The following is a 20,360-nucleotide window of genomic DNA, read 5'->3' as shown; positions in this document are numbered from 1 at the left end:
AGGAAATATTGCTGAAAATTTCATTCATTTTCAGTAAAAAGTCAAAAAGTTATGACAAAAAACTTGAGAAATTTAACTGTTTGAAAACACTTATATAATTCTGTCTTCCCTAGAAATATTGTTCATGACTGTATTCTCAAAAAGAAAAAACAAATTACGACAATATTCCTTCCTTACATATGTTTAAAGAAAGAACGTTCTAGAAATATTCTCGTAAAAAATGAAATTGTGCTAATATAATAACAGTGGCCTGGAAAACTTTTTGTAGTAAAATGAGAAAATAAGATGCATATTTTGGATATAATCACATTTGTTAGACTAAAATAATTATTATAATATATTAAAAATATTATAAATTTATAATATTTTTAATATATTATACTTAAAATATTATAAACTTTTTTTGTAACTTGAAAACCATTCAAAATTAATTGAAAATTAGCAATTTTACATCCGAAAAAAACATTGGAAATAATGCATTTAAAATGAGTTACAAGTAATGAGCGTGTAACTTTGAACGGACCTCTTTCAGATTAGACATTCTATATTCAAATTGAAAAAAACCTAAATTATCAACATTCGACGAACCTTGCGCAACTAGGTTCCGGAGAGTATACGTTAGATATTTCGCAATAAAAGTTCTACATAGTTAATTCAAAAAATGTTTAAATTACTGTTCTGTTAATTTGGTGTTTATATTTTTTATAACTGTTTATAATTGTGCAACTTGTGATACCTGGGACGTTTCCAATAAACCAATCATATTGCATAAATTCTATGGCAAAAATAATCATGGAATATCTCATTTACGGTAAACAGAAAAAAAAAAAATGTTTAAAAAGACCCATAAATCTGATAAGTGAACAAATTACAAATAAACAATCTTACAAATTTTTGTTTTAAAAAAAATACATTCCAGACAATTTTTTCGACTTGCGAAGTATTGAGTATTTGTTAAAGGGTATTTAAATGAAAGATAAAAAAAGAAAACCTTATACTTTTTTTGAAAAACCTTGAAATAATTGTTCTATGAAAGTAACCAACTATGAAAGTCCAAAATACAAAAGAAAACATTCCAGAACCTAAATATGAATCAGGTGGTTAATAATGAACTTTGATTGTCATTCAAATTCTATATACTTCCATAATGCTGGTCAACACCAAATCAGAGGGGTGTTATTCTGCGTCATTCATTCCAGGTAAATGCACTAATCTAATTTATAAAACTAGATAACCAACGAAAGCCTAAACAAACAAAAAAATCAGTATTCAATTAGTTAGAATTTATTCATTAACAATATTTAGTAAATAGTAACAAAAACACACCCTCGCCATATCCTTGTCTCTTCAGCACCGAAGTCATAAATAATTCAATAGGACGAGAATTGACATCTTTGGCAGTGGAATTCTATAAAGAAAATAAAGCAAAATTAAAGACTAGAGATCTTTTTAAATTACTCTTATAAATTAGAAACAACAGAATTGTAACAACTTACCCTTCCTGATGTGATGCCATATAAACCAAAGTATTGCCTAATATAATCTTCACTGACTGCTTCTGGATGATCAATTTTATTTCCAAGAATCAAAATAGGTGCAGATGCAAGTTGCTCATCACTAATCAAACTCTGAAAATATTAATTATTATGCTAAAAATAATTTTACAAAACCATTTTTAGATAAGAAACAAAAAAAAAAGTTTGAACACATCTTGTACAAAAAAAACAACATCTTTTCAATCTTTATAAAAAAGAATATTTAGTAAATAATAACAGAAGCATTTTACATCAAATTCAGCTTTTGATTCAGGAAATCTTTGTGTGTCAGCAACATCAATTATAAATACAATACCATCCACAGCAGGAAAGTATGTTTTCCAAACTCTTCTAGCTATAATTAAAAGTTACGGCAACAAGCTTTTAAAACACACAAGCTACTGGGGTAGATTATTCATAACAAAAACTGCAACAAAAAAGACACACAAATAAAAATACTACAGAGTCAATTAAATACACTTATGAAATAGATAGACTTAAACCTTGTTTGTGGCCTCCAAGGTCAAATGTAGTGAACTTCATTCCTCCCATAGTTAATTCTTCAGCAGCTAAATATGGTAGCACAAAATAAGTATTACATAATATGTTTACTGTATAAATTAACACAATTTACACAGTAAACATATTATGTAAATTTAAAAAAAAATGGATCCTTAACAAAAGTTTATGGACTTCATAAGTTGTTTTTATGAAAACACAAATTAATTCATGCACTATTAAGCAGAATTTTGTCACTATAAAACTCTTTTGTTTCAACAAAATCAGATAAAACAAACATTAGCTATAGCAAAAAAAATATGTGGCATGGAGGGTGTTTATTATTGCAGATGTTGACTATATATGGCATTAACATATAGTGGATTCCAATAGAAGTTTGAAATGTGTGTGATTTTTCAAATACTTTCTGTTAGTTTTTGTCTGCAGATTATAAAACTACATACCCTGAAGGTTTTAAAAATGGTCTAAACTGAAATTTAAACTTGTATTAATTTCACAGTGTCAAAGTTAAGTAAGTTCCTCCTTTTCAAAAGTAATTAAAGTACTTTTTATGAATAAATACTTTAATTATGTTTAATTGCAATTTAAAACATTTATTAGATTAAGTGAGCAAGAGTACTTTTGAATCAAGCAAGTGATTTTTTACACACAGAAATTATAAAAATGTTTGATTTGAAATTTCACAAATTCCCATTATATCAGTAATGAAAATCAAATAGTTTGATTCTTACAATTATAAAAATTAAATTTTTTCATAGTTTTAAATAAAAATGTAAGTTTAGAATATTCACAACAAAACTACATTAGCACTTTTTTTAAAATACAGAAATTAGTACAAAATTTGAAAACAAGTCAAATTAAGAATTTAATTCGATTAATTTATACAGTTGAATATCAAAAAGTCACAAAAATAGTTAAAAACGTAAAAAATATAAGCAAATTTCCCTGTAAATTCAGCTTTAAGTAGATATTAGTTGTAATCATGAATTCTTTAGATTATTTGTAAAACATTAAAAGTGCCATGCGATGAGTATTATTTTTAATTTTTGATTTACTCATTAATTAGGTCATCGAAGAATTAAATAAATAGGGCTAAATTTTTTCTATTTTGTAGTAAGGTATCAAAAGAAAATAAAGCAAAATGGAGAAAAAATAACTCAGAACTAAACAAGCTTATAATCTAGTTTATTCTAAAACTTACAGAGATTCAAAAATTCACTAAATGATAAGAAGAGGAAATTTGGGAATGAAAAAAAAAAGTAAACAGCAGAAGTATAGATTTAAGAGGAGAAATTAAAGAATTGCTGCACAATCAAAAAATAAGACAAGTCCTTTCCTTGTCCTCAAGTCAAAGGTAAATTAATGAAAACAGCAAAAAATGTTTTAACAAGAACTCCAGAACAAACTGCTGCCATTTTGATAACTTTACTATCTGAAAATGTACTGTTATCTAAGTTAGATTATAGCAACTCTCAAAGTCAGCAGATTTTATTTTATCACCAAATACATAAAACTTTTTATTATTGGTAATGACAGAATTAACAAAAAGCAGTTTTGGGAGTGAATCAAAGTCTGGACCAATAAGTGACCTATTGTTTGAACTATATAAACTAGCTACTGAATTTTCAGATCATGCTTATATAAAAATTAATTAACCTGCAGCATGTCATCAAACAGTTAACAAAAGTATGAAACCAAATTCTAACAAAGCTGTTATAAGCATTGATTTTGCAAAAAATTACACACACATTTCGTGTTTTTTCTCACATAAAAGTTTAGAAAAGGTTTGAAAAGATTGTATCTTGTAGTTTTCTTAAATTAGTGTCAATTATAGAAATTGAAGTGTACCATTAATTTTTATCTGTATAAATATCGTGTTATCAGAAAGTAAATTAAAATCAGTAACCAACATATACTTCCCCATTGAAAATTAAACATAAAGTTTTAGCATTTAATTTGTTGTCTGATAATGTTTTTGAGTACTGAAAATCTATTATTATAAAAAAATTCAAACTTATTTTATCAATATAAATGTAAATAAATAAATGTTAGATATAGTTAAGATAAGATAATTATGGTTACAATTCTAAAACTGTAACCATAACTATTTGTTTCAAACAATCTATTCTAAAAAATAGTAAAAAAAAATATTTTTTTTTAAAGAAAAAAAGTAACATGAAAAAAATATTAACACACTACTTATCCTTCAAAAAAATTAAAAATCTCTTACTTGGATGTAAAGTAGGAACATGCTGACCCATACGGTTATCTTTTAACATGTGTAGTAATGTTGTTTTTCCAGCATTATCCAAACCAAGAAATACAAGTTTACCTGACTTTCCCATTAAGCCTAAAAAATTATTTAACAGTTGTCTTTATCTTATTACTATTTTAAAGCCTTATTGTATTTAAAATGTTTCTGAAAACTGGAACAAAGAAAAAACCATATGTATGAAATTATATTTACCAAGATACTTGAGAGCACCAGTGAAATAATCCCATAACCACATGTTACCTGAAACATATTTTAGTTGAAAAGAAAAAATAATTACCATTTATATATATATATATATATATATATATATATATATATATATATATATATATATATATATATATATATATATATATATATATATATATATATATATATATCAAGTACATGCAAAAAGTAACTGCAGAATAAAAATCAAGAAATAGAATATTTTCTGTAGAACTGCAAATTTTCAAAGATCAATCTTTTACCAACTTTAATAAGATATAGGAATTTTAAAAATGATAATCCTATAGTTTCATTTAAAACAAAAATCTTTTCAATGGTTTTAAAATATATATTTTTTAAAATATGCATTTTACAATTATATAAATTTTCAATACTATAAATTTTCAATCACAATACAATTCCCAACCAATATATATTGTTTAAATCGGAAACCTGAAATTTTCATATATTAGGAACCTTTCCAACTTTTATATATTAGAAATATTTATTTTGAAATTTTCTCAAGATTTTAACAAAAGGCCACCATAACTATGATCTACAAACTAAGATTATATATATGTAATATTTATATAACTAATTTGGTCCTTTAATAGTTTACATTTGGCATATGCGGAAATCTAACATTGAATTATAACGAAAAGGATAACTTCATAAGATGCGAAGTAAAGTATGGTAATAAGTAGGTTTTAGTAACAGATGATAATTTATGAATACACTCATCTATATGGTATAGATGTTATATAGCTAATTGGACAGCTTCATATAGATTAACCATAAATAACACTCATAAAAGATTTGAAAACCTGCTAGAAAATCGATAGACCTACCTTCTGATATATTTTAACAAACTATAGGACGAAAGCTAGAGATTTTAAGAGGAATCGTCACGTTCCTCAGATATAAAACGACCAAATCCGAGTTATTTTCATACGTAGTGTATTGCCAGACTTTAAATTTAAAGAGACTGGCTCTAGACAACACATCAAAATAAAAACCCGCGTCAACCCGAGTGTAAGTTAGACTAAATATGCGGGAAATTTTTACAAAAGAAAGTTTATCAAAATGTGAAAATGCGTTCAAATAATAAAGACGTCGTACAATGCCACTAAGAAATTTAGGACCCTTAAACAAAATTGCTTTTGTCTTTGAAAAAAATTAAGGTCTGCTTTGCAATAAGACTTTGCAGACTCGATTAACGTAAACATAAACAAAGAGAAATAAGTGTAAAATGCGCATGAGCGCTAAGTCTCAAATCAGTCAATTTTTTATTTTCTTATGTTACTTTATATTTCAAGGAGTTTTAAACAAGTGTGATGAAACATTTTAACTGGGGAAAAGAAACATACAAATTAAAAATGATTATTTGAAAAGTAAGTGATATTAATAAACTTTCTGAAGATCTTTGGCCCATTGTTGTTAATGAGCCCTGGAAATGTTTTTTTGGTCTTGAAAAGAAAGAATAAAATCAAAAAAAAAAAAAAAAGAAGAAACAAAAGATAAAACCTTTCACTTCATTTGGTTGTGGGCCATGATTTTGAAGAAAGTGCACCGATTCTTTTCTTTAAATTAAAATGAAGATGAATTGGATTTCTACCTTCAGCAGTGCAAATTTGGGCCGTCATTATTTGTTTTTTTTCTTAGTTATCATTGGTGAAAACTATCTGGTAATAGATTTTAGACTTTTTTTATAAAAAACGTTTTTTTTTTCTTTCTTAGTCTAAATGGGAATTACAAATCGATAAGAAATTTAATCTACCGTTTATGCTAACTAAATAATATCGAAGCTATAAGTTTAAAAACTATGTAAAAATTTAAATACAAAACAATTTTTTAAAAACAATTTCCAACATTTAAAACTTGTTTTAATTATCATTATCTTTTAACGAATATCCATTGGAATTGATTGATGGATGTCCATTGATCTAACAGTTGATGCTTGAAAGTTGTTTAAAAACTGTGGGGAAAAACTTTTCTGAGGAACAATAGAATTTTCGCTAGAATTTAACATATACACGCCGTAAAATGCGGTGTTTATTGGTAAAACAGAGTTTAAACTTGTTCTTTTTATGCACGCGATTGATTTTCTATTTCTTTTTATGAATTTGATGTCTGGATGATAAGTCTTGCAATAGCGTCTTTTTGGATCATTAAACGTGCGAATAAATGTACGACGATATGTTTTACTAACTGTAAGGTAGAGAGGAAATTTACATGAGCAGTTTAATACCAACCCAAGTTTTCCAAAGGCTATTGGGGAGCTTGTTTGAGCATGATGTGCGTTTTTCATCCAAAAACATTGATCGATACATTGCCACAAAATAACCGTTACAAAGAGAACTGAGACAGCAAACAATAACCGTCCCATTTCGTAACTACGCATTTTTTTAAAATTTTTGGATCTCACAGTTTTAGAAACAATAATTATGTTACATGCAATGATAACTACCCAAGGTATCGATGTCATTAAAATACATTGGAACCAAAAACGATAATTGAAAAACGACTTGCTTAAATACAGTTCACTGGCAACCAGGCAAGGTATTCCGGCAACGTTTTTGGTTGGTTGAAAGGCAAAAAAGTCTGGAATCATAACTACAAAACAAAAAGCTGTGACAGTTATAATAGCTCTCTTAGTAATGTAATTTGCTTCTTGTCTTAATTTTATTGGTAGTAGTACAATACTCAATCGACATAAATCAACACTAGCAACAAGCCAGAAACTTAACGACGTAAAAAACATAAAGAAAGGGTACCCAACATAAGAATAGAACCAGTTGTAATGGTAGTTCATAAATATATCTGGTTTTATATAGGTTAAAGAATCAGTCAGCAATAATGACACCAACAAACCGACATCAACAAAAGCAATAGTTTTTAGATACAAACCACACGTCGTGTTCCGTTTTATTGCACGAGCAATAAGCCTTTGCCAAATAACAATGTTTACCAAATTGCCAATAAAACCAAATGCTATTAGCGGTGTTGCAATAAACAAACTAATAATTTGATTGTACTTTTCGGTATTGGTTTTGACAGAAACTACAATGCAAGTCATATCTAAACAATACAATATTTTTATTAAACACTTGATGTTAAACTTAAATAAAGGTAAAAAAACTTGATTGTAGAGACTGTAAAACTTTTAAAAATTAACCATGAACATGCAATGGTTTATGTATTTACATTTACGACGCTATAAATTTCCATAAAAAGTTTGTTATATCTCACATACTATATATAAATTTGTTTCAAGCGTTGAAAAAAATGCCCAATTGTAATATTTGATCTAATTCTTTAATTATTTTTCAAAAGCGACAAATTTGTGTTTAACTATAAATTTGTCACCACAAACACGTTGCTGTTTTAAACATAAAAAATTCTATTTTAAAAGACTTTAAAAAATTCGATTTATCTTAAAAGAGTGATATAGAAGTTTGTACTTCATTTCTTAGGATTCTTTTTTTGAACGGAAAAATCAAACGCCGATGCTTATTAGAGATGCACAAAATAAAATGGTGTTTTAACAACACAACTTATTCTATTACAACCATATTTGTACAAGTTTTATTTTTTATCAGTTTAAACAACGCGGACGATTTGGACCAATTTTTCATTTATTTACTCGTGTGTGCGTAGTCATATCAGAGTTTCATTCTGTTTAACTTCATTGTGCCTCAAAACATTATTCATGTATATGTGTACACAAAACGTTTTCAAAACGAAATGCATTTTTTAAAATTTAAATATTAATGCAATTGGTAAACGTTAAGATTGATGAGAATAGAAAATAAACTGCTTTAAGTAAGATTTCTAAACATTATTTCACATTATATGCATATTAAAGAGAATTTAGAAATAATGTATGGCGTGGTCACGTTAAAAATAAGATAGGATAAAGCAGGCGTGTTTTTGGACTATTATAGGTTTTTGTGGCCACACCTGCTTTGTTTTTAAAACGTTTTATGCAAAATATGTTTCCATATTATTGCAACAAAATAAAAAACAACACTTTTAACATTGTCTAAACTTTTGTTAAGTAATTGGCCTGTAATAATGTTTCATGATTGTTTTCAATTATTTATCTCCAGATTCATTGAAAAAGGGTCGATAAGATTGCGTTTAAATTAATATCGCAAATATTGATTTGTCATGTTAAGTCAATCTCTTTCATTTTACGTAGAACCCAAATTATTGAATCCAAGACATTTTAAATAGGCATGAGAAATATGGACTGTGTTACCATCGAGGTAGAAGCGAAATTAGGGTGTTTCTCGTAAGACGATATCGAGAAATGTAATTTATTTAGTTAATTTTTAATGAAAACAGATATAATACAAAAAAGCATAATGTATACAAAAAAAAAAAAAAAACTACTGATACTTTTAAATATGTTTTTAAAACATTTTTAAGTATGAAAGGTTTTCACGAATTGCAATTATTTGCTCAGCTCCCTTGGGGTTTAAATTTGTTTTAGGTGCATTAGCAACATTTCCATTTAATCAAACTTGCTGAAATGGTAAGAAACTCTTGTGCCAGTAAGAAGAAATTGAATGGATTAGCCGCATATAGTATTCACCAGTCTAGTGATCTTTTGGAAGATCTGGCAAGCATTTATATTGCTTCATTTCAGAGGCTGTTCAGATACTCCTCCTGCCGAAGCAAATTATTGTTTTAATTTAAAAAAAAAACCTTTCTGAGAAAGTTCATTAAAGCTATCCACATTTTTTTGGAAAAATTCTAGCTGTGATCTAGCGTTTTACAAATATTTAGTTCTGTATCCCCTGACCAAAGTTTGATTTCTTTTTAGATATGGACAGTACTCTCAATCACCTTCTTCCGGTGACGAGTCGGAACTTTAGCTGAAAAATTGTCTCTGAAAACTCAGATGCAATCATTCAAAAGACGCTTCGGCTAAGTCAAAGTTTTAGACTTAGCCGAAGCGTCTTTTATACCATTTTTTTTATTTGCAAATGTATCCCAGATTGCACATTTCAAAATGAAGTGATTGCAAATGTTTTGCGTTAAAGATGCTAAAAGTCTAATAGCAAGTTTCATGTTAATGGTTTGATCATTAACACAGTAAAGAGAAATATTGCAGAGTAAATTAATTTCACGCAAAAAATAATCAAGGTTCTCTCAATTAGAATTTCAGTTAGTTTCTCATTCATCTTTTGAACACGAGGTTTCCAATAACGTCACCTAGAACGGTCAATTGCATGCATCGTCCCTGTTGAATAACTGTCATTTGATTTCGAAGTCAATAAATTTTTAGTAAATGCAGCACATCTTAAATTGGTAACGAATTCTGTAGTTATGTCTTTATTACTGATATCTTAATTAAATGGTCTTTGATGTATCTTGATAAAGTTATTTGGCGAAAGATGTTATTTTTTGGATTTGTTATATCAAAAAATTTCTTAAAACTAAAATTTTCAATAACACTACCAGCACAAAAGGTTTTCGATTTCACAACTTTCTTTTTTTTTTGCACAGTGTTTTCATTGTCATATTTTTATTGTATTAAAACAATTAATGAACTGTTGTTTTTTTTTTCAGGATTCCGAAATATCAGTATTGTTAACTGTTATTTTTGTAAATCCATTTCTGTGTTTGTATTTAAAGAGTCTCCTTAAACTTTTTTTCTGCAGTAGATTGTGGAATTAAATGACAAACTTTATACTCAACACCTATTTAAAACTCTTATGAAATGATCCAATCAAATTCTTTCTTTTTAACATTCTGATTTGGTTTGAAATAAATGTCATTCTAAATAATCACAGTCAACAATCTTTTGAAAAATTAAAAATTGTATGTTTGCTAAATTAAAGTTTTTTTTTTTAATCTTTTTTTTTAAAAATCAATTTAAACTAATGAAGTAATTAAAATATTATCCCAATTTAACTTTTTTTGATTAAGGTAAATTCGTGATCATAGGGCTTTATTATCTTTTAAATGAAAATATTTCTCAATTCTGCGTCTCACAAGACCAAAATCAGTTCACTTTTTTTCGAAATATTCTTGCAAGATCAAGAAAAAAACGAGACCAAGCTCATGAATAACTTTAAGTAATAGAGAGATGATTTAACCTGAACGACAATCTTATTCAGTTTTAGCTCTGATTCGGTCATCATCAACATCAGTAAATCGACCAGTGTTGGTCTTCTTTGAATAAAACATCTCTTAATTGATTTTTTTTAACCAATTTTTACTTGTGCATTTAATGAACAATCAACACCTAAAACTTCACAGGTCTCTTTCTGAACCTCAGCAGCTTTCTTGCCTTTACGGAAACGAAAAAGCGACACATTGTCTGATATGTTCGTTTTCGCACTCCATAGAATTGTCGTTAAAACAACAGCTGCAAACAAAATTACTTCAAAGTAAGCTTAAAGCAATAAGCTATCAAATATCAAAATTACTTCTAAAGTAAGCTTAAATTAACAGCTATCTAACGTCAAAAGGAAAAAATCATAACATTTACAAAAGTCATTAAAAGAAACATAACGTAATCTATTGTGAAATTACTTTCTTGCCAACCCAATAACGAATATCAAAATCATTTGAAACTTACTTCTTAAAAAACAAATTAAAATACGATAATAGATTTATAAAACTATTTTAAACAAATTTACAAATTTAATATCAAACTTTGATGCTAAATAAAAACGTTTTAATGTTAACTAAAAATATCTTGTTGCTATAAATACCTTGTTGCTGTAATTACCTTGTTGCTAAAAAAAGTTTATACCATTTAACGTGGAAGGATTATTGAAAAAATGTTCCTTTATCCACCAATCAAATAACGACTGGACCGGCTAGATATCTTTAAAGTTCGAACAGTTTGTTGGTTTGTTGATAGATTATTGAAATTTTAAAACAGTATACTACAATAACATTTTCAAGAATCACATTTTGTTGGCGCCTTAAATGGAATATAAATAATATGAATAAATGCATTACTAAGTTATTACAAACAATATTTTCTTGGATAAACACTTGGGGTAGTTTTGTTAGATAATAGATTACGATGTTAAATAACTTTTTCTAAATTGTTTAGTTACGAGTAAAGTACATAGGAGTTTTTAACCTGAAATTAATTTTTGCTTTTTACTATTTGGTTTTAATTGTCGTGTAATTCCAAAAGCAATTACACTTTTTAGAATATAAAAATAGTTCGCATAACTTAAAACTTTGTAATTGCATAACGCAAGAATATTTTTAAAATATTAAATATTTATTTATATATCTTCTGCAAATTTTCGGTTTAAAGAACTCAAAAAAATCTCTTTCAATATTGTGTGAATATTGAGCTATTTCTGACCTGAAACAATTGGCCAATCAGTTGGCTTTTAAAAACCACGTTCTTAATCTCTTCTCAATGGTTGCAATATCAGCTTGAAAAATGTGAGATTTTTTTTTCAGCACCATTCTAAATTTACCTAGGGAATGCTGTAGGACGTCGAAATGGTCTGTGCAGAATTCTTTAGTAAAAGGAAAGATAATGAGTATTTTTCTCATTTAAAACTAAACTTGAAAAAGTCCTTCAAAAAAATTCAATGTGAACAAAACTGAGATATTTTTTCAGCACAAAACAAAGACTGATTACTACAAGAGTAAAAATTCAGTTCATAAAATCTCTTCTGCAGAAAATAGAAGAACAGTTACAGTAATAATCTGTATGTCAGTTAAAGGGTAGAACGCTCCACTTTTCTAAATAATTTTCACGGAAAAGGTGGCAGAATTTCTTGAAGTTGCCCTTCTGACTCAATTTGTAAAGGCAGCTTCATGCTGGCTAACTTTATTCTTAAGGTGATTTAAGTTTTTGATTGTTATTGTGTGGAAATGTCTCTCAAAAGAGAATTCAATGATTCTCATCCCTAAAGGATATAACACGCACTCAAGATATTAAGATTATTTAGTACTGGTTTCAACAATTCATCTTAATTCTCATCGAACATCTGCAGCCTTTTGGATGAGGTGTCCATGCTTTGCGAAGACCATCTTTGTGCGGCAACACTTGACACTGCCATAAACTATTTCAAAAAATCTAGTATTTATCAATTTAATAAAAAATCCTTTAGCATTAAAAACTTAATAACGGTAACTCTGAGGGAGATACCGCATGCAGCTAAACCAATCGTTCAGAGCGTAAAGTTTTGAAGTAGCGAGACATAACTGTAGTAGCACGCCTTAGGGCCTGTTTATATGGACAAGGGGAAGTCCGTTTGCCGAGCTAGTCCGGAAAACGAGCCAGTTTTAAAAATGAGTTTATATAAATTTTTGCCTGAAAAAAAAAAAAAAAAAAAAAAAAAATGATATCACCCAGGCTTTTTCTAAAAGAAAAAGCCTGGGTGATATCATTTTTTTTTTTTTTTTTTCACGGAAATTGCCAGTTTTATTATTAAATTTATTATTTTACGCAGCTTTCAAATTTAAAAAATGTAAGAATTTGTACGCATGCGTACAAATTTAAATAAGAAATTAAACACCCCGCTTGCCGAGATCTCGGCAAAAAACAGTGAGATCTCGCTATCCGGGCTAGCTCGTTTATTCCTATAAACGCAAAATAAAATTAAGTTAAAATATTGATGACGTCGATATCTCGGCAAACGAGCCAGATCATTTAAAGCATAAGAAAATTGCAAGAAAGTTTCTTAAGAAGTTTTCTTGGAGACGTAAATTCGCGCTTTAAGACAAAATCTATGAAACTCTCATATAAAAATTGAGGTAATATTTATACCTTATTTGTAAATAAAAAAACATCCCTTAACATTTCTTAGATATATTGTTACTAGGTTTAATGACATTAAAAATTTCAATGAAATATTCACTAATATTGACAGTGCTTTTTATCGTAAAAATCTAGAGATCAGTTTGTATAAAAAAACAACTAAAAAGCCAGGAAAAGTGGCTTTTTATAATTGTGAACTTTTTTAATATTATGGATGCGATATACATGCGTGTGTGTGTATTATATATATATATATATATATATATATATATATATATATATATATATATATATATATATATATATATATATATATATATATATATATATATATATATATATATATATATATATATGTATACTACTGAGTGTAAGTCGTTAATTGTAATCCACGACACAATAACGAAAATGCACCCACTATCTCTTTTATATACCGTTTGCTTGATTTCTCCCTAAGTACCGCTTTTTGAAAATGTTCTTTCTGTAATTTAGTAGGTAGGCTTGTAGGAAAATCCGCTAAACTAAAAAGTTCGCTAAACCAAATTGCCAAATCAGTTACATACTTCTTATTTAGTGATAGAATTACATCAGCAAAATTATCACAAGTATGTCTTGGAGAAATTCCACCAATGCATAATAAAGTAACTTTTACCAATTCTCGCCCAGCCGATTTAATTAGGTTCCTTGGCTTTTCATAAGAGCTGGAAATATTGATGTAAGAAACAAAAAAATTGCACGCACTTTTTATCGTGGGAGTCTCCTGGTAACTAAGTAGCGATAATGCACTTTGAAATACTTTGAAATGTCTCTCATCGTCATCGAACAACAGCTGTGGTACTGTTTTTACAACCCGAGTGATAAGAACGGCAAAACTTTGCATAGTATCGGGATAATCACGGCTTTCTCCGGTCTTTATCAGAAAAAGTAGCTTATCTATTAACCTAATAAACAAGAGACAGACTTTCTCTTTGCATTCAGCTTCATTTCCAAACATTCCAATTATAATTGTACTTGCTTCTAATATACAGCTAAATGGCTGCGTCGCAAACATTTCATGCAAGATGTCACAAGTAATGGTAACATTGGATGCTAAGTCCTCGCGCACAACCTCAAATGCCTTAATGATGCAGTCAGTTGATGCTCTAACAACTTCCTCTATAGAAAACCAAGGTTTCATCCAGCAAAACCATTGAACCAATTGACTAAATACTAAACTAACCGGATGGACAGATTGAACTTCATACGGATCTAATGAACGAAACAAAGCATGAAAAAGATTCAAATAATAAACCAATTTCGCGCATGATTCTTTTGAAACGTCGGAAATATTCAACAAATCTTGCAACCTCTGAAATAATGGTGAAACAAAGTACTCCACCTGCTCCTTCATTAAAGCAGACTTTAGTCCCGATACAACATACCCAACGATCTCAAACAGTCTTGATACTAGTTTTTGCGAGCTTCTAACCTGTATACCGTTGAAACATACTTGCAGTATAGCAGCTTTGGTCGACTCATCCATCAAAACCGAACATTCTCGACAAATATCTTTTAACGAAATACTACATGACGTTGATGTTTCGTTATTTTCAAGACCTTTCAATAGGAAAGGCAAAATCACTTTTATATTTTCTGGGTGGGCATTCAACCACTCTGATATTGAACCAAGAAAGAGTACTAGCGTGTCCAAGACTTTTGGATGATGAGGAATATGAGTTAACATTTGTAGTAAGCTTGGTATGCAAACACATTCATCAAGACTAATCGATTCCGATGTACCCTGAAGAATTAAAAGCACTGCTTCAAACTCTTGCCACGTAGATGACGTATCTAAATTAAAGAATTAACATAATAAAATGCTGTCACATTTGTTAGGTGGCTACTAAAATAATATTTTTTTAAAAAAATTATTTAAAGAAATAGTTTCATCATTAATTACAAAGCAAAACAATCTCATTAACATCTAAAGAGGTCTTTAGATTTCAACATCTATTGGCACAATTAAGTTTTGTCAATTTACTAAAAACATAATCTATTTATCAACGTTTTATTAAAAAAGTATATGCAAATTTAACAGAAACAATAAAAACCATGATTTCTTGTCTGTGGTGGTATAAATAAAAAGTAGCAAGTTGGATTATAAATTAGTTAAAAGTAGTATGTGTTATGTATGTATGTATGTATGTATGTATGTATGTATGTATGTATGTATGTATGTATGTATGTATGTATGTATGTATGTATGTATGTATGTATGTATGTATGTATGTATGTATGTATGTATGTATGTATGTATATATGTATGTATGTATGTATGTATGTATGTAATTTACTGATGTTTTCTGAGTAATTTATTCGGGTTTTCTTCAACTTAACTACAATGTAAAATATCATGCTGCATGAAATGTGCAAAAAGAAAGAAACTGGGAAATCAAAAAAGTATATGGTCAACCTTTATTTTTTTTAATTTTAGGCATAAAACCTTATAAAAAGGGTATGAATAAAGAAAGAAGCACTTAAGTTTTCATATCTAATTTAAAGCTCAAAATAAAAAACAAAATCATTTTTAAAACTTTAGGGCTCTATTATCAAATGCTAAAATATCCAAGATTATCCTTTATAAATTCCTTATCCTTAATAACATAAAAAAGTGAAAAAACAAAATTTAGAAAGTTAAACCTGATAATAACTCTGATAACTTCTGAGCCAATAACAGAAGACATCTCTCTTGAAGCAATGTGTACACATAGAGCATAGTATCTTGTATGTCGATGCGATAACAGCGAAATTGCTCTTTTTCCTCAGCAGTAAAACTTTGATACACTTCATCACTTGGATATTGAGATTTTAGGAAAAAGATTTCAATCAACATAACAAACGCTTCAAAAAATTGTTTTTGATAATCAGATACTGTTTCAATATCTAATGAAAGCAATGACTCTTGCAGTGTGTACCAAAAATTAAAAGTTAACTCACTGTGGTTTTCATCCACAGGATAAATGCCTTTGGCAGAAGTGAATTTTAAAATCAACTGAACAAGCTTTAAAACATCATTTTGTTTGAGAACATCTGGAGCTTTTAGAAGGGTAGTACAATGAGTTTCTCCAAAATTTGTAAGCAACATAGTAATTTTTTTTAAAAGTTCTTGGTTTCCTTCCACAATAGCTTTTTCAATATGATCACTGAGTTCAATAATGTGTATTAAAATACCAAAGATTGTTTCTTGACAAGAAAAGCTGGCAGGGGATGTAATAAACTCAATTAAAACATCAAAAATTTTATCAGAAAGAGGTTCACAAGTAATCTTTGAAAACAAAATAGGTAGCAAATTCTCGGCATCTAATATGGAAACACCAAACTCAATCCAATTAATTAGGCAACTTAAAACATCTAACTGATAGTTAAAGTCAATATTTTTACATAATACTTGCTGACACATTCCAACTAGAACTGACTTAAATTGTAGAAGCATGTATTTGGAATTACCTTTTTGACTAGAAGGCAAGTTTATTTGTTTATATTCAATAGGTAGAGCAGTCAAAAGTTCAAGTACTAGCGACTGTGCATTAGCAGATTTTGCTTCAAATTGTTTTTGTATGCACTCTAAACAGTGTTCAAGACTAAATCTATCATCAGCAGTTCGAAGGATAAAAGATGCATAGCCACAACACAGCTTAGAAAAAACAACTCTAGCCCCTGATGAAAATACAAAAAGAACATCCAAAAACTTAGAGTTGAGTTCCGATGAATCAAATTTTTCAAGACTTGTGGTAATTTTAGAATGAAGTATGATAGCACCATAATATTGCACTTCTACAGGCTTTAATTTATCTAAGAGCATCCAAGCAACATGCCAGCCATCAGAAGAATTCTGTAAATCTAATAGCCATTTATGAGCTATATGACGTTCTTCTGGATTTTGACTTTCATAAAAAGTGTGGATAACTTTTTCAACTTGAAAAATATCCATCTTTTCTGAAGCACTCTATTTTAATGAAAGAAAATGAACTATATACCATATATCATAACATTTTAAAAATACAAAGAAAATAATTTTACTTTTAAAAACACTACCATAATTTATGTTCATAAACTAAGATCATAATAAAAAAAATTAAATATTATAATGAAGGTCCATTCACAACACACTGTAATAGATAAATTAAAAAGATAATATATATATAGACTAGATATTAAGCAATTTGTACATCCAGTAATTTAACTATCAATGACTATATACAGGTATATTATTTCAGAATAATTGGAATACAAAAATTGTAAAATGAATTATCTTCAAATGAACTAAAATGTCTCCAAGAAACAAAGCCTTTGTCTTGTAGGTACTTATAATTGTATAAACCCATATTGTTAAAATCAAAAAAATGTGGATCAAGAACAAGAAGCCATGAATTATCTCCCTCATGACTAATACCAACAATTGTTTTAGAGGCACAATCTAAATTGCCTCCCATCATAACTGGAGACCCAGTATTTTGAAAATGTTCTTCTAAAACTTGAACAGCTTTGTAAAGTTGTTTACCACAAGAAACATGAAATATTTTGCACGGTATTTGATACAAAGTATCAACTATTAGAAAAGCTTCATAAGTACCTATCCATTCTTTTGATCCAAGAAATGTTACATTTTTATCGCCAATTTCCACCAGTTTGTTTTGAATACTTTGTATTGATGGTACTTTTACTATATCTTGGTGCAGTACATTACAAATTACCCATGATATAATTGTTTGTAGAGAACGATAACCACACCCCCAACCATTATCATTTATTCCATCAACACCATAATGATAAAAAAAATAGTCCCCTTTAACACAGAACTTTTCACTTAATTGACTTGGATTATCTAAACCATTATGTACATTTTGCAAAATCATTTCATGAATCCTACAAATACATATATATATATATATATATATATATATATATATATATATATATATATATATATATATATATATATATATATATATATATATATATATATATATATATATATATATATATACATTCATATATACATATGTATGTATGTATGAATGTATGTATGTATGTATGTATGTATGTATGTATGTATGTATGTATGTATGTATGTATGTATGTATGTATGTATGTATGTATGTATGTATGTATGTATGTATGTATGTACATATGCATGCATGTATCTATTTTTGTATGCATGCATGTATCTATGTATGCATGTGTATATGTAATATATATATTCAGTGATTTCAAATAAGCTGTTTATCAGATTTCAATCAGCGCACAACTTAACTTTGAGCAAATAAATATTCGTTTTCACTTAAGTTTAAAGTAGGCACTATGTTGATAGACCAAAAACCTTTTTTAGTCAATAGTATATTTCCGAATTTTTTAAAAATATTTCAAACGAAATATTTATTTTTAACGTGTTAAACGAGTTCCCGAATATTTTAAAAATAAATATTTACAACGAACTTCGCATTAATGACATTAATAAACAACCTGAATAAGTAAATTAGATAGTATTATGAACACTTATTTCAATATGCATCTAGTTTTTCTTCATCACGTTTCTGAGATAAGATTGACTATACTTTTGTAGGTTGTTTAAAATATAGCGATTAAGATAGGAAGTTATAAGGTGGATCTTAAAGGAAGATCAATGAAGTAGTTTGATATTTCTGAAATCTGTGACCATTTAAACTTTTATAGGAGGATATGGAGGCCCCTTTTCAAAGACTGTGCACTACAGGAACCCCCTACCCATCTACAGTATGAACACCAACGCACACACAAAATGACGCATTAGCGCATCACAAATATATAATAATCTCACTGTGTTATTGATTAATAGCAAATCTTAAAAACGTCTATGCTCGTTACTTCTGAGACGACTGACATACAGTGGCACTTTGACCTTATGTAGGCTTTTATTATTTTTTGCTTTGAGAAACCTCTTTCGGCGGATGCGATAATTAGTAACTGCCAATAAAAATCTCATTCCTATTACATATTTAGGAAAGTTTGTAGTGATTTTCTGAAATAAACTTGATCAATGCCTTAGGACGCAATTTTCCTCGAACATTATCGGATAATGCTTTGATTTCATCAAATTATTGATTTGAAATCACATTTGAATGTCCATTTATTGATATGAGGGAGCCTCAAAATCCTTGTAATCTTTCTTAAGTTCTTCAGTATTTTGGGTGACTTCTGGAAATCGATATAAAAATCCAAAAAGCTTAGAAAGTTCTTTCAGTTGGTAAATCAACTAGTTAAAGATGGTAGCACTTAATCTACCAGTACATTAAAAACTTCCACCAAATACTGTGTTTCTAGATTTAAAATTGGTTCGTCTACTGATTCTAGGAAAAAAGAGTTTTTACTTTTAGAGACGAACTGTGTTTTCAGCTTCGAACTGAGGACTTACTTCTAATTCTTCTAAAATTTTAATAGCAAAAAGTTTGGTATAAGTCATTAAAATACTTGAGTAGTTGGTCAACTTCTGTTTGTGCTGTAGATAGATCATAATCTGGAGATTGCTTTTTTTTTTTTTGCTAACCAAATTTATGAAATAATAATAAATAAAAGTTTGGACATTTGTTTGGCAAGATTATTTACCTGAAATTTGGTAGATGTATTATACTCTGAATTGTTAGCAACTTCAATTAGGGCATCACAAACTTTGGAATGCTCGTGTTTTAATACCTTTAAGCATTCAAATTGAAAGTACCAGACAGTGGCTTCAAAGTACCAGACAATGGCTTCCAAGTCAAAACCTGAACTAATTTCAAATGGCCAATCTTTTTTCCGATTGAAAATATTTTCACGAAAAACAAAATAGGCTGTTTGAATGCTTGGAGAAAACTAACCATTTTCTTTCGTAAGTTTCCATATTTGGAAAACGCCCTTTATAATACATCACTGAGACTTTTCGTCCATGATTATCCTTCGGAAAATCTTCCTCTTTCAGCTTTATAGGACCTCGTTGAACCAGAATTTCTCTAAATGAATTCATAAGATTTTTGGTCAAAGAGCAGAATCCACAATTTTGAAATGCAACAATTAAGAA

At 28.5% G+C, this 20,360-nt stretch overlaps 4 protein-coding genes and 1 pseudogene across 6 annotated transcripts; all 5 read right to left on the bottom strand.

Moving 5' to 3' along the window:
* Positions 1-833: 833 nt before the first annotated feature.
* Positions 834-5,536, bottom strand: LOC145190309 (small COPII coat GTPase SAR1B-like). Its single transcript, XM_080067137.2, has 8 exons — positions 5,385-5,536; positions 4,522-4,569; positions 4,285-4,404; positions 2,039-2,104; positions 1,787-1,890; positions 1,497-1,628; positions 1,327-1,408; positions 834-1,245 (listed from the first exon to the last, which is right to left on the bottom strand). The coding sequence occupies exons 2-8, from the start codon at positions 4,562-4,564 to the stop codon at positions 1,214-1,216; spliced, it is 579 nt and encodes a 192-aa protein (XP_079923263.2). The 5' UTR covers positions 4,565-4,569; positions 5,385-5,536; the 3' UTR covers positions 834-1,213.
* Positions 5,537-6,312: 776 nt separating this feature from the next.
* Positions 6,313-11,480, bottom strand: LOC145186326 (uncharacterized). 3 transcript variants are annotated; one of them, XM_090079178.1, is made up of 2 exons: positions 11,265-11,480; positions 6,313-7,614 (listed from the first exon to the last, which is right to left on the bottom strand). In XM_090079178.1, the coding sequence occupies exon 2, from the start codon at positions 7,610-7,612 to the stop codon at positions 6,437-6,439; it is 1,176 nt and encodes a 391-aa protein (XP_089935304.1). In that variant the 5' UTR covers positions 7,613-7,614; positions 11,265-11,480; the 3' UTR covers positions 6,313-6,436. The 3 variants fall into 3 exon arrangements, with proteins under 3 accessions (XP_089935304.1, XP_089935306.1, XP_089935305.1); XM_090079180.1 differs by having other exon boundaries at positions 11,282-11,480; XM_090079179.1 differs by having other exon boundaries at positions 11,306-11,480.
* Positions 11,481-13,633: 2,153 nt separating this feature from the next.
* Positions 13,634-17,417, bottom strand: LOC149891830 (importin-13-like). The gene is made up of 2 exons (XM_090079684.1): positions 15,968-17,417; positions 13,634-15,118 (listed from the first exon to the last, which is right to left on the bottom strand). The coding sequence occupies exons 1-2, from the start codon at positions 17,256-17,258 to the stop codon at positions 13,650-13,652; spliced, it is 2,760 nt and encodes a 919-aa protein (XP_089935810.1). The 5' UTR covers positions 17,259-17,417; the 3' UTR covers positions 13,634-13,649.
* A 118-nt stretch (positions 17,418-17,535) lies between these two features.
* LOC149891829 (ufm1-specific protease 1-like) lies at positions 17,536-18,183 on the bottom strand. The gene has a single exon (XM_090079685.1). It carries the CDS (start codon positions 18,181-18,183, stop codon positions 17,536-17,538), a length of 648 nt encoding a protein of 215 aa, XP_089935811.1.
* Positions 18,184-19,302: 1,119 nt separating this feature from the next.
* Positions 19,303-20,306, bottom strand: LOC149891828 (uncharacterized; annotated as a pseudogene).
* Between the last annotated feature and the right edge of the window lie 54 nt (positions 20,307-20,360).

The sequence above is a fragment of the Hydra viridissima genome, unplaced genomic scaffold (assembly GCF_058129835.1).
Source record: "Hydra viridissima isolate aposymbiotic clone 2 unplaced genomic scaffold, HvirCarnegie_v1 scaffold_2, whole genome shotgun sequence".
Classification (NCBI taxonomy): Eukaryota; Metazoa; Cnidaria; class Hydrozoa; order Anthoathecata; family Hydridae; genus Hydra; species Hydra viridissima.
The sequence above is the reverse complement of the archived record's forward strand: the minus strand, read 5'-3'. Positions and strand labels throughout refer to the sequence as shown.